This window comes from Coloeus monedula (genome assembly GCF_965178545.1).
Source record: "Coloeus monedula genome assembly, chromosome: 14".
Lineage (NCBI taxonomy): Eukaryota > Metazoa > Chordata > Aves > Passeriformes > Corvidae > Coloeus > Coloeus monedula.
The window spans coordinates 16225622-16239118 of NC_138794.1; the positions used below are offsets into that span (position 1 = coordinate 16225622).

Sequence of the window (13497 nt, forward strand, 5' to 3'; positions counted from 1 at the left end):
TGTCCCAGCTGGGGAATTTAAGTAGTATGAACAGCAGAAAACACAGTCACACTTTTGGCAGAAGAGCCAACCCCTAATACCAAAGCCATTCATCCTGCCCATGGAAATATGATATATTCTTTGTACCTTTAAGAAAAATGTCTGCAAAACCAGTGATTTAAGGAAGGCAGCAGTCAGACTGAGCAAATACGAAAGCCTTCTGTTATCTGCCAAACAGGGAAAGGGAATTAATTCATGGGGAAACAGCAGCCAAGTGCCTGTGTCACTTTTTAAAATGAGACCATAAGACTGTATGTCATGTAGGTTATTTCTGAAGATTTACCCAGAACTTGGAGGGTTTGTATAGCATGTATCCCAAGGGGTTCTAGTCTGTGATCACTGCTCCTGAGCACTACTGTCAGCTTTAGGCTGGATAAAAGGCTGGGACAAGGACTGCACTTACCTCAAGTCCAGTGTCTCTTGTGTCTATCTCACAGCTATTTACTGGAAGAAACATGCATTAACTAGTAAAGCAGTGCCAAGAAAGGTTTTCAATTTGTTTTCACATTTTTTGATCCTGGCACTCCCTTAAAATACCTGCATAGAAGGTGATATTTTAAATCACCAACAACTCCTTCATCTGCAATTCCCCTGTTTGTGACCTGGGGCTTCCTGCATGCTGACCACAGCAATCAAGAGCACACTTTGCTTGGCTGGGGGTGCACAGAGTCCTGTGGATGGAAAAACAAATACAATTGTGCCAACTTCCCATTCTTCCCTTCTGACTGTTCTCTGTGATTGAGCTTCAGCCTGTAGTCTATGGACATGCTGTAGGTCCTTTTGTTCCATCCTCTCAGTGCCATTACCATTGCCAACTCTACCATTCTTTTGTTACTACTTAATATTGTTTGATAGTAATTTTATCTTTTTTTCCTCCCTCTTTCAATTCAATATACCATTTTTTTTCCACCTCACCAACATGATTTTTCCTGTCATTATCTTCTTATCATATTACTGGAGGCTTGATGTGCTTAACTTGAATATTCTGTTTAAGTTTCCCTCTGACCCAACTTTATCTTTGCAGTAACATCTTTGCATATGGAGTCACCCCGGCTAATTTTTCTCTCACTTCTGTTTTGCTCCTTCATCTACACAGATCTTGCTCACCTCTTTCAGGATGCTGTCTACAAACAATCAACACTGCATTAACACTAGAGGTATGAAGGCCACAATTCTGTCAATATATATTGCCTAGCTAAAACTGTTGCTTCAATTAAAAAAAAAAAAAAAAAGAGGGGAGGGATCAGGAGAAAGAACTTTCTGGTCTAGGTGTGACTGAGCCTCTATCTAGTGTTGCTCCCTGAATGTGTTGCAAGAGGATAATATAAATTCCATTCTGATAAGCACATGGATCAGGCAGACCTCTGGGTGTTGTTTATGCATCTTGATTATTTGTGTCTAATTTGGGAACTGCCATGATACAAATACACAGAGATTTGTTATTAGCTCTCAGTAATTACAGGTTACAAAGACAGTGAAGTATAACTTAAAAGTTGTGCTAGTTGGGTTCCCAGGGTAACAACTTGGCAAGTTATTATGTCTATGGCTACAGAGGAAAGAAGGAAGGACTCCTGCTTAGCACACCAGACTGTATTAGTAAAATTCTAAACACTGAAAGGGTTGTTCTGCTTGGGGGAAGGGCAGGTTGTGTTTTGGGTTGTTTGGCTTTTTTTGGGGGGGCATGGGGGGGTGGTTGAGGGAGTTTACTCTATATTACAGAATTGTAATCCCACATTTTTGAAAAATAGACTAAATACCAGAATACCAATGCCACCTTTTATCTAGTACAATACCAGAGAACCAGACATCTTGTTCGGTGCTCTACCTAACAACCTAAGCCCTCGGATCAATTCTATTCTGTGCACTCTCGTTCCTACACTACCATGCACATTCCCGCACAAATGTTATTCTCCACTCAGAATTTCATTTACTTGAAATAATCCCTTTTAAAGAGCTAGACTTAATCTCTGGAATGATCTTCTGTGTTGGCCAGATCTCCAGTATTTCGTTATGTGTGTGTTTGTTTTACAAATGAAGCATTATAATAGGTAAGATAGCTGGCATTGGCTGGTTCAGTGTGGGAACAGAGAGTGTATGCAGGCATAAGCAGTGGGCTTATGAACAGATCATCCAGGTTAGACACTGGCCCCCTGGGCTGCCTGCCCTGCACTGCTGTGGTTTGCTGTGTGATCTTAGACTGTCGCCTTCTGACTGATCAGGCTCCATCTTTTGACTGCTAACTCTTCAGAACAAAGTTTAAACATTGCATCTGCTAAAGAAAATGGTAAACAACATTAATTACTTCATCAAGATACAAAAATAAATTAGATTCATCAAATTGTTTCCAGTTTATCTTCATCTGTTTCATACAAAGTCTACGTTACAAGACAGGTGATGTAACCTTGTTTAGAGGGTGTATTTTAGCAATCACTGTGACTGACAAAGACATGACAGGCATTCTGCCCTGAAGTTACTTCCCATGCAGAATCTCCAAGTGCCTCATACATAAGAGCCTGACAGCAAATGCTCTTTATAGCTAGCAAAACATCTACCTCTCCACCAGCTGGCTGCATCTTGAAAGTGATTTGTAAAAGTTTCCTTTTATATCCTGATACTGTTTCATCACTGGATTTGCTTCAGCTACTTCTCAACTCTATATGTGAAATAATTGTCAGCTGTTCAGTATCCCTCTTCTGCCACCTCCAAGCATATCTGACTATAACCTTAGCTTGAACTCTAACATATTTTCAACTGGTTTTCTTAATTTGAACTCTTATTTTCAAATATTTTTTTCCTCACAACTGTAAGTAACACCATCATCCTCAGCATTTTATCTTTCAATCTCAGTGGATCCTTCCACTCCAAGGCACAAGGAGCTTGCCTCCACAAAGAACCAGATGCTTGAGTGACTTTGGATCCCAAATCAATACAAGAGAGTAACAAAGCAAAATATTAGCTAAGATTATAGTTACAATCAGAAAGGAACTCCTTTAGATATTCACAAAAGCTAATAACAAAAACGTGTCTTGGGGCACACATACAGCCTAAATAAAGTCTCTATCACATGGCAAAGCCCATGAAGTTTAGGTCACTGTGGTGCAACCCATTGCACTGGCTGTTCACTGTTCAAGGCAAACATGGAATCATCTGTGCTCTGTCAAGATGCTCAGAAGCAAGCAAACCTCTTTATTACTCTCACCTAGCTGACACAGGTAACATGAGCCACCAACTTCAAAGGTGCTGTAGGCTTTTCCTCCTGACTCAATCCAGGCTACTGCACCCTCTTTCCTTATGTTTGGCATGAGAACTAGAGCAAGCCAGAGAGGTTTGCACATTTAAATGACACAGAGATCCAGCCAGGAATATGCATCATGAACAAATGTAAACCAGCAACTCATACCAGGTGCAGCAAAACCTAGAAAAGTAACTCCTCTAGCATATGTTTCTCATGAGTATTACTTGTATCTGGAGCTCAAATCCATTTCTACCCTCAACTGTGAATCACCAGCAGTTTGGTTTTTCAGTGTGCCCCATGGGAGTAATCATCTAGTGACTAGGAGAGGTCTCCTAGATACACACAAACAAAGAAATGAAACACTTGCCAAATCCCTTGTACTGGTATTGGAGGCTTGAATAAATTCCAGAGTCTTTACACTGAATGAAACAGTGGCAGGATATAGAAACAAACAGTCACTATATGTGTGTAACCATGTTTCAGTGCATTTCCTCAGTCCCTGGGGACTTCCTGATGCCCTGCTTGAGAGCCAGTTGCCTTCTCATGCAAAGATCATGCAGTCTGAGACAAAACGAGGACTGTAAAGCCTGGTCAGATATTAAAGCTTACTTTCTGTTCTTAGATGATCACAAATACCCTCAATCAATGTAATTTGGGTTGGAGAACTGCAATTCCATCTGAATCCAGGTATCATGCTGTCCTTGGTCCTAGAACTAATTCTTCAACTGTTCCTTTAACAGGTTAAACAGATCAAATCTCAAAACCAAACCCCACTGTGCTGAGTTCAGCTTTCTCAGTAATATCAGCATTATGCTGCTGGTATAAACAGGCTACCAGTATATATTACAACATTAAGGAGAGATTTTGAACCCATTTAGATCTCAAAATGCTTAAAACAATCATGGCTTCCAGCTCTAAAATAATGTTCCCCAGACAGCCACGACACTGGAAAACACTGTAGAAAATATTACCAGTGCACATAGGAGCCCCTGACATCATCCAGAACAGACCAGCATGAATAATCACTGCACAGTTTTTGGCCTGTCTTTGCCAAAGGACAGAAACAACTACAAAAGATGGAAGCTGCCAAAAGTCCTCAGGGAATTTTTTCCTAGGAATCGTGTTAAAAGCTTTAATGCAAAACCAAGTCTGTTCTGCTTCATTGTTTCCCATCATTATGTGCTCTTTCCACTTTAGTGACTCATAACACAAACAGTCCCATGGTTTGGATTAGTCTCCTGGCCTCTGCCAAAGTACTGGGGAGGCTGTCACACCTTAAATATGCCCCTAAGAATCCTGGAGAATAATTCTGGAAGTTCCAAGGAACCTAATTAAGCACTACTTAAACTTACTCTAAAAATGCTTAAACAACAGGTTCCTAAGGCAAATCTGCAGGCTGGTAACTACATACTGCAAAAATTATCTTCTTGTTGTTTAACATACTGCCACCTCTGAAATGACCCAGGAAAATGTATTTTAAAATCACTTATAGTGAGAAGTTCACTGAGAGAAGTCAACACACAATTTCTACAGCAATCTGGAATGCAGCCAGAAATTTTCAATTAAAATCAACGATTCTGTGAAATAGCAGGAAAGGGGTTTTTTTGGTGGCTTGTTTGTTTTAAAGCATATCAACCTTGTTTTAGTACAAAACACAAAATTCAGGATTTTGAGAAAGTTCTTACATGATCTAAACTTCATTACCTATGGATCAGCTTCACTACCTAGGATCAGCTGAGGTACTAGCTAGGCATGAATGATGCCTTGCAAGACAAAGGAATATCACAGATTTTTAATTGCATAGGACTGATGTTTTTGTTGCTCTTACAAGTGGCATCTTACAGCTTTAGAGAAAATTTAAGGCAAAGAAAGTTGACTTCAAATAGCTGTTGACTGGGTGGCCACTACTAAGAGATTTGTTTCTGCCAGGCATACTATGACTTTTCCAGGTCAGAAGCACAGGTCTGAATTCTAAAACCAGAGCTCTCTTCCCCTAATGAGTAAGAAAAAAATATATTAAAAGCCTACTGTTTTAGCATGAAGGAGTACACATAATACTTAACATTTTCACATTTGATTTCTGATAAGCCTTCAGTAAACACTTCTACTGGAGCTGGATAACTTTCAGTGCTGTGTCCTGCACACCAGTACCCAGTGCTCACACCAGGCAGACAGAGGAGACAGAACAAAGGGCTGCAGTGCCAACACAACTACAGATCATTTTCAAACAACTTCTCAACACTAAGGTTTATTTTTCCAATGCTTCTACCCTCCAGGAAGTCATTAATACAAGAATGAGCAGCCATCAGTGTGTACAGAATAAATGAGTTCAAAACGGCAGAGGAAAGAGCCCAGCTGGCTGAGCAACAAGGACAGACATGAAGAGCCAGCCAGCCATCATCCTTCCTGTGGAGAGAGAGGCTGGACCAAAGAAAGCCTTTGGGAAGGTTTTGCCAGTATAGAGTTAGAAGCCCAAATTTAAGACACAGCCAGAAACATGCACACACACACACACACACACACACACACACACACACACACACACACACACACAGGAGCATGGAGCCACAGACATTCTCTAGGCCAAAGAAATGTGTACAATACTTTATCTTCTCAGTCAGACTGTCTGGGCTGGGAGAAAACCTTTAAATGGAAGACAATGTATTTTTTTGGTAACTAGGATGTCATGTGAATTATCTTCCCTGAAGAGGACAGGAAACAAACTTATTTATTCATGTGCCCCCCCCCCCCCCCCAATTTTCTGCTTGTTATTAAAACAACCAGCCAAAGAGGTTGGTGACAGGTCTACTGATGCACAAGATGCTTTTTCTCCAGAGACAGCAACAGTGTCAGTACAAAATTCTTTAAGGTTTCTTAACCTCCCTGTGCTGCTTTTGCACTAAACAAGTCACTAATCAATCTCACTGTGCATTCTGCTTAGGTTACTTGCAAACAAGCCAAAGAATTTTAACTGTGATGCAAGTACTTGTTAATTTACAAATGGCTACAAAAGCTGGAAGGAGCATGTGCAGCTTTGCAGTAACTATACCTCCTTTTTATTTCATTACTTCTGCTATAAACAAAGAATATCCAGAGAGCTGCACAACGTTACTGTCCTCCTGTCAGTCAAGGGAACAGAACTGTAGTTAACTGCATGTTCTGAAATAAAGAGGTTTTGACTGCTGAGGTAGCTTTTAACTACAAGACCTGCTCAGCCACGGGCTTCTGACAGCTTTTTCCTTCCCTCTTTTTTAAGCTCAAATTTAATCCAATCATAAAAATATTTGTTGAAGTGCTCTGTCTGCCTGGCAGCATAGCCCACACTAGACAGACTGATGGGTGACTTACTTCAGCAGGATTTTTTTTTTTTTTTTTTTTGCATTCCTCCTGGTTTTTTATTTTGAGTTGTATGTGCAAAGATTTGGTAGGTGGAGCTTTTGAAAGCAGAGCTTTTGAATCAATTGCAGCAGACTTGGCATGGGGTGGCACTCCTGCTGTTCACTCAACTATGGGATAAACAAGTGTTAAAAATCATGAACAAACTTTTCAACTTTTTCAAGGTTGCATCATTATTCCAAATTTTGTTTTCAGAGATGAAATTCAATTCTAAACAAATATTCACATTTTATTTATAGATGCTTTAAAACATTTTCTGAAAAATACATCAGAAGCATTGATTTCAGTGTGAATTTGACCACACTGACTCTTAACATGGGCACTTCTAAATTTATTTTCAGAAAATCCTTCTGTTTTCCTTTCTATGCTAAAGTGTATCAGAAGAACTGACATGGGAGGAGCAAGAAAACTTCAGTAAGAAAGGCTATGCTGCATCATTCCTTTCAAATCACAGCAGAATGCACTCCAGCAGCAGCTGTGGTAGCAGCAAACCTTGGGGGAGAAAAGAGTAACAGTCACAGCAAGACTTTCTGTTGGATCTGTTTGGGAAAACAATCGAACTCTCAGGTACACAGATGCACCCTCACGTCAGGGGATTAATCTAAAAACAAAGGTAAATTCCAACTGAGAATATCTGCTGCCAGCAACTGATTCTGTGTCCAGAGGTACAGAATTTGACACGTTCCTTTTCAGTTTCAGGTCTGAAAAAGCACTAGAATGGTCAATACTTTACTCTTTTTCACAGTTGATCACCTAAAGGTACTTGTATATGAACCTATGTATAAACTCTGGAAGTCCATTTTGAGATCAAAAAAGCCTTTATAAGGAAATGCCCAAACTTTCTGTGTTTGTGCAGAGGATGTGTATTTTAACCCTGTGACCTCCCCAGGAACACCTTTAGTACATATTGAATAGACAGGAAAGAGTCTTCATTTGGCATCACTGTATCATCTTTGATACTGTTTTGCGGAGGAATTCAAGAGCTCCCTTTCTGCCTAAACATACAAATCTAACTATTCTCACAGTGCTCACACAGTGCAGTGCTAGCAAAGGACTGACTGCATTTAGATAATATTCTCAGCATCATTAGAGTATCACAGAGTCTCATGTTTGCTGTTTCTCTGAAGGCGTTAGTTCCTAAAAGCCTGAAATTATTCAAGAATTCAGGATTGTCTGGACAAGGCAGTGGTGGGGAATGGACAGGGAGTCCATAGCTCTCATTTCAAGGTAAAATTTCAAAAATACTATTTCAGTTACATGTCCTTGAATGCAAAAGGCTTGAAACACTCAAAAGTATGACAAGGCTTATTAAAACCGACAACTATTTTAAAACTCTAGATTACCTTTGTTCAAAGAATTCTGATATCTGCCATAGTAGAGCTTGCTCTTTTCTTTCTTCCCAAACTGTATTCACCTGGCAGTACCTGAGAAACGAGAGGCCTGTGGTATGTGCTTGTTCTCAAGGCACAGGCAGGTAAGGTGACATTCCTGGCCACTCACGGTGCCATACAATGGAGGAATCTCATGCACAGGTGAAAAACTGTTGAGCGAAGTACCTCTGAGTAAGTTTCAGTGAAACCAAAAAGTATTCATGCATCTTTTGGAACAGCTGGCTCTGTGCACTGCAATGAGAACTAGGCTGTCAAGCTGAAGGAAGCAAAGTGGCTGACTGGATTATACAGCTTTGGTTAACAGTATCAGTATCCTTTTCCTTGTGGCTCCTCTCAACAAGGATACTGACCATTTGGAAAAATAAAGAAAATACTTTTCCTCTATTAGGGCTATCAAAAATAGGAAATGCACGCTTGTAAAAACATGCTGCAAATACTCGGAAGGATGTGGCTGCTCTATTTCATTTCAAGAATCAGAGAAGATGTCACTGGGGTCTAATAGCCCCTCCCTTCCCCACATAGTCATTGCTACCTTATTCTTTTTAATATTGAGTTTAAAGTGAAACTGTTCTTCTAATATTTATTGAAATATTCTAATCACAAACAATAACAAGACTGTTTTCTCTAACACCTCTATTGTTACATGTCAGACAAAGCTGCCATGCTGTCTTGAGGAATAATGGGCCTTCCAGGCTTTTCTTTTCTTCTCTCACTGTTAAGCAGAAGAGAGAAGTATCAACACCAAAAAATGCCCTTGAAGGCTGTGCTAGGACTGATACTATTTAATAATCATTACACGAAATTATTCTACAAAAACTTTAAATATTGGCAGTATATTGTAGCTACATAAAAAAAACCAAAAATCCCTCAGCAAGATATATCACAATGTCTTCTCAGTCTTAGAGCAAGATGGGGACTAGCTCACCTTATAGACACGGCCACAATTAAGAGCAGCCTTGAGATTATCTACAGAAGACCTTCATAAGGCTCAGAATGGCTTGAACCAGCTTTTTGCCAGTGACAATCTTCCATCTACACTAAGCAGGGCATAATTCAAATGCTTTATGCTTAAACAGACTGTCACCTGGCCACCAAAGGTATTTTCTGGCACTGAGAAGGAAATTTAATTTGGGATAGATAATACAGCAGTGTATCTTTGAAAACATTTTAGTGCAATGATTTGGACATACAGGAACAGAATTTGAGCTTGCAAACAAAGTTTAAGAATCTCTGTAGAAAAATATATTTTAAGAGCAACTAAAAGAAAGGTGAATATACTTTTAGTACAGAGGAGTTTAACTAAGCAATGGCAGTGCTTCTGGGAAGAACTGTACCCACACTTACAGGAAACGACATGTTTTATTAAGAAGTAGCTTAGTTATATAACTTCTCAGAGAAGCATCTGAGAACATTACACACGCAGTCAGACTTTGACAGGTGAAGAGACTGAAAATGGTGCAATTTCTACCAATAGAACTAAAAGCAAGCTTAAATGCAGGTCAGCACTAAGCATTCTGAAAACTACACCTGAACTGACTTTTATATTCTTTTGGAAACAAGCTGCTATTTAAAACACAGGACAAACAAATCAGAATTGAAAGAAATACCTCTTCAAATGGCTCAGTAACTGCTACTGAACTTCACAGCATGGAGGTGGGGAGAGTCCCTTGCTGTTGACATCTCCCACCTTCCAGCACCAGAATGGATGACTGGTCACTTGGTCCCAGTTTTCTGTGCTCCCAGCTGCTAGGCGACATTAGAAGAAGAGAAAAAAATGCAGCAAATCTTTTCCTAATATATTTTAGATAGACAGCTTCTATTGTATTCCAAAGAGTGTTTGCAGTCAGACAGAAAAGGTGAAGAGATTTAGCCAGTCACATATGAGAATGGAAGCAGTTCATCAGTACATAGTGGAAATGAAGTTTAAAACTCTCATTACTACAGAAATAAAGAAGAGTCAGATTTCACAGCCAATAACCAATTCACTAACATAAAGAACTGATAAAGTTCCACGGATTTACACATATGCCAACCAGTCACCTCCAGTCCTCCAAAACCAGCTTCAAACTGTCTGAACACAATACAAAGCCATCAATTTCATCTCCTAACAAACACCAGTGAATGGGGAGAACCAGACATCCAACAGTGGTCTCACACAGCCATGTAACACCTTCTCAGAGGCTTTCTTCCATTTCTGGTGAAGCTGTTTGTAGCTCAAAGCTGAATCAGTTGAGCTGGACATGGACAGAGCTTCTCGGGTCCAGCACTGCTCAGTATTTTTACATCAGCTGGATAATGTAATAGAATCGGTTTTCCCTGAGTTTGCAGTTGACACCAAATGTGGAGAAGAGGGAGGCAGAGGGGACAGATGAGCCACTACTCAGAGAGAATTGGACAGCCTGCATGACCAGGCCAAAAAGAATTGCAGGAGCCTTAGCAGAGGTAAGTCCTGCAATAATGCCAAGCAGCAGCAGCCCATTACAGCTCCATTACAGTTCTATAATTAGTACACTCTCATTAGTAATATAGTGGTGTACAGTAACAGGCATAGAGAGAGATGAACAAATAGACAACACATTTCTGCCACATGACACCGCATTGGGAAACCAAATTCCATACAAGCCCGGCAAAAAGTTTTATATATACAAACTGAAAACTGCCTTGAATCCCCCAGACAGAGTCAGTTTTCTGGCAAAAATGACTCACAGCTAAAATATTCCTATTATGAGAAGTCACTAAGGGCATTTAGGATTTTAAATCAGAACTATTCGTAAATTGCAAACACAAGTTCAGCTCGTCAATAGCTTATTACTGCAGATACAACAAGCAGTGGTCCAAAAACAGAATAAAGTGAGTAACTGAATAAATATACCTCAACAGTTGGAAAAAACCCACATCAGAAAATGCTTTGTATTTCACAGAGAACAATTTTTAATACACATTCATTATTGAAGCCCGCTTTCAAAAAAATCCATACCTTCAGGATTTTTTAACGGGTATACTCCAGTAAACAATTTCAAAATTTATTTTTACCCTCATGACATTAAAAGATGTCCTATCAAGTCCCAGTGAGAACAAGAATGCTTGATCAGATGTATACTTGGTAACTTCCTCTGTCCAAAAGACTTGAAGAACACCTTTAAGACCTCTACTTTTTTTTGATAGCAGTTTAAACATGCAAAAAAGCAGCTCTTCTGTTATTACTTTACTTGTTTAGCTGTATTTGTAAGTATCCTAATGCAAATCTATGGCCCTTACTATTCAAATAAACACAGCTTTTGTCCTTCATTTGTTACACCATTCTAAAAAGAAAAATATGTTTTTGTAAGTCATTTAAAAGCTGGTAGACACCACATGTCAAAAAAAGATAAACAATTAAATCCAAGTTGTTCCCCTTATAGACAATGCAGAAAAAAAAAAAGTATATTTAAAATATGTGAGAACAAAAATGCGTAGTGAACCTGGAAAAACTGGGAAAACTGGGAAGTTATTTTTCTCGTTACGTGGTATCAGAGGTTGCTGTCAGCCACTTCTTCACTCTTCAAGATGCAGTTTTTCTATAAATATCACCAGACGAACAGAAGATACTCTTTTCCCCATAACCAGCCAAGTGGCTGCAGCCACATCCTTTTTTTGTCTGACTGAATTTGAGATTTTCACTTGAAACATGTACCCTGAGAAATGAAAGGGTTAAAGGTTTAGAGAATGCTTCAACTATTGGAGCCATTTCCTCTGCCAGCTTGTTCTGGCTCCTCTGAAGCTGCAAGAAACCTCAGATTTTTTGTTTCCTCTTCTTCTCCAGGCTTATTCCTACTTCAGTTGCATTTTGTTGAATTTAGCTTTCCACTTTTTCTTCACTTTTCTTTGCTTGCAGAAATTCTTGCTCAGCTTCTTTGGAGCCACACCTTCATTTCTAACAGGCTTAGCTGGCTTGCTTTTTGTTTCCATAGCTACTGGCTTTCCTTCATGGGGTGTGTCCGATTGTCCTTTCACCCCAGCCATCTACACACATATGGTGAAAGAATTAAAAAAACCCAAAAAAACAACCAGTCAGAAAATCGAACTAGAATTACCAGAATTAATAATCTTCAATCTGCATTGAGCACAAACATATACAACTACATTCAGACAAATGCCTCCTAATTCACATCATTTCAAACAGACCCACAGGCCACATCTGGACTGGCGCAGCTGGTCTTCCAGTCACCAGTGAGAAGTGACCAATCCTGCTTCTTTCCTGTCTACGTGCCTGCACTTCCTTCTGGCAGCAACCAAAGTGCACAAGGTAATTAGGAACAGATGCACAACAATTTTGCCCTCATATGAAGTCAGGCTGTGGCTAAAACATACAATTCAACCTAAAAACTATCTCACAGTGCTGGGCTTTTACACAAATAAGTAAGTCTCTCCTAAGAAAAATAATGCTTGAAAATTTTCTTACTTCTAAAGGGCCATACTACCTCAAAAATAATAGACTCGAGAGCAGGATCTTTGGGAAATTTCCCAAGCATGATAGGCATCACTTATTCACCAACATAAATTACAAAGCAGGATGGATTCCCCAAAAAATTCTGACCCCCGAAGACGACAGAAACTACACAGCTAGACCTCAAGAGACTGAAATAGGTTACTCCTAAACTGCTAATCTGCTTTTCCATCAAGTGAGATACTGACCTTCTGTTTCCACCCTTCCTGGGGTGCAGGTGGAAAGGTGCATGGAACTCTTCCATGACTTATGTGGTAGGGCAAAGGGAGGCTGGGATCTAGGGGTACCCATGGGACCGAGAGAGTGGCAGGCACAGCAGGCAGATCACAGTGAGCTTTGTGCAAGTTATAGGATGATCTCATGGTCTTGTCAAGAGAACTCTTGTAAATTGCAACTGATGAATCTCCTCCAGCATGAGTCAATAAATAAGAGCCCTCCTCCAAACTAAAATGAGAAAAGTTCAAAATAAAAAATATTATTTTAATGTTTTTTGTTTTTTTAAAAATTTGATCAGAATAGTTAGTATGTTCTTAATGCAATTAGATGTTTAGTCCCTGTTTCATAAAAAGACTGCGCACAAGAAAGCGTTAAACTGTATTGAGAAATACACACTAATTAATGTGTTTATAATGTATTCATAATGTACTAATTTATCAACAATGTACACACTGTCATCATATTCAACTAAACATGTAAGTATACGCTGAAAACCATCCATGTTGGCCAAACTATATTTCCTTAACCAGCACCTTACAAACAACAATGCCCATGTGGACACAGACACACAGAACAGACAAGCTTTCAACACACACAGGATTAAACAGGTTTTCAGGAAGATAAGGTCAACCAATCAAAAATTTTAGTCACAAATCATGAAGCTACAGAAATTATGAAGAGCAGGAAACTCCTCTGTAATTTGAATGAAGAGGCTTCACACTCAGTGCAAGAAA

The 13497-nt window shown here is 39.5% G+C and overlaps 1 protein-coding gene across 1 annotated transcript in view; it reads right to left on the bottom strand.

Annotated features, from left to right (window-relative positions):
* LOC309578286 (annexin A2) overlaps positions 1–13497 on the bottom strand; it is a 60062-nt gene that overhangs the window by 26944 nt on the left and 19621 nt on the right. Inside the window, exon 14 of the mRNA XM_082290775.1 lies at positions 12736–12991. Coding sequence (XP_082146901.1) covers positions 12736–12991 — 256 coding nt within the window. The remainder of the gene's footprint in view (positions 1–12735; positions 12992–13497) is intronic.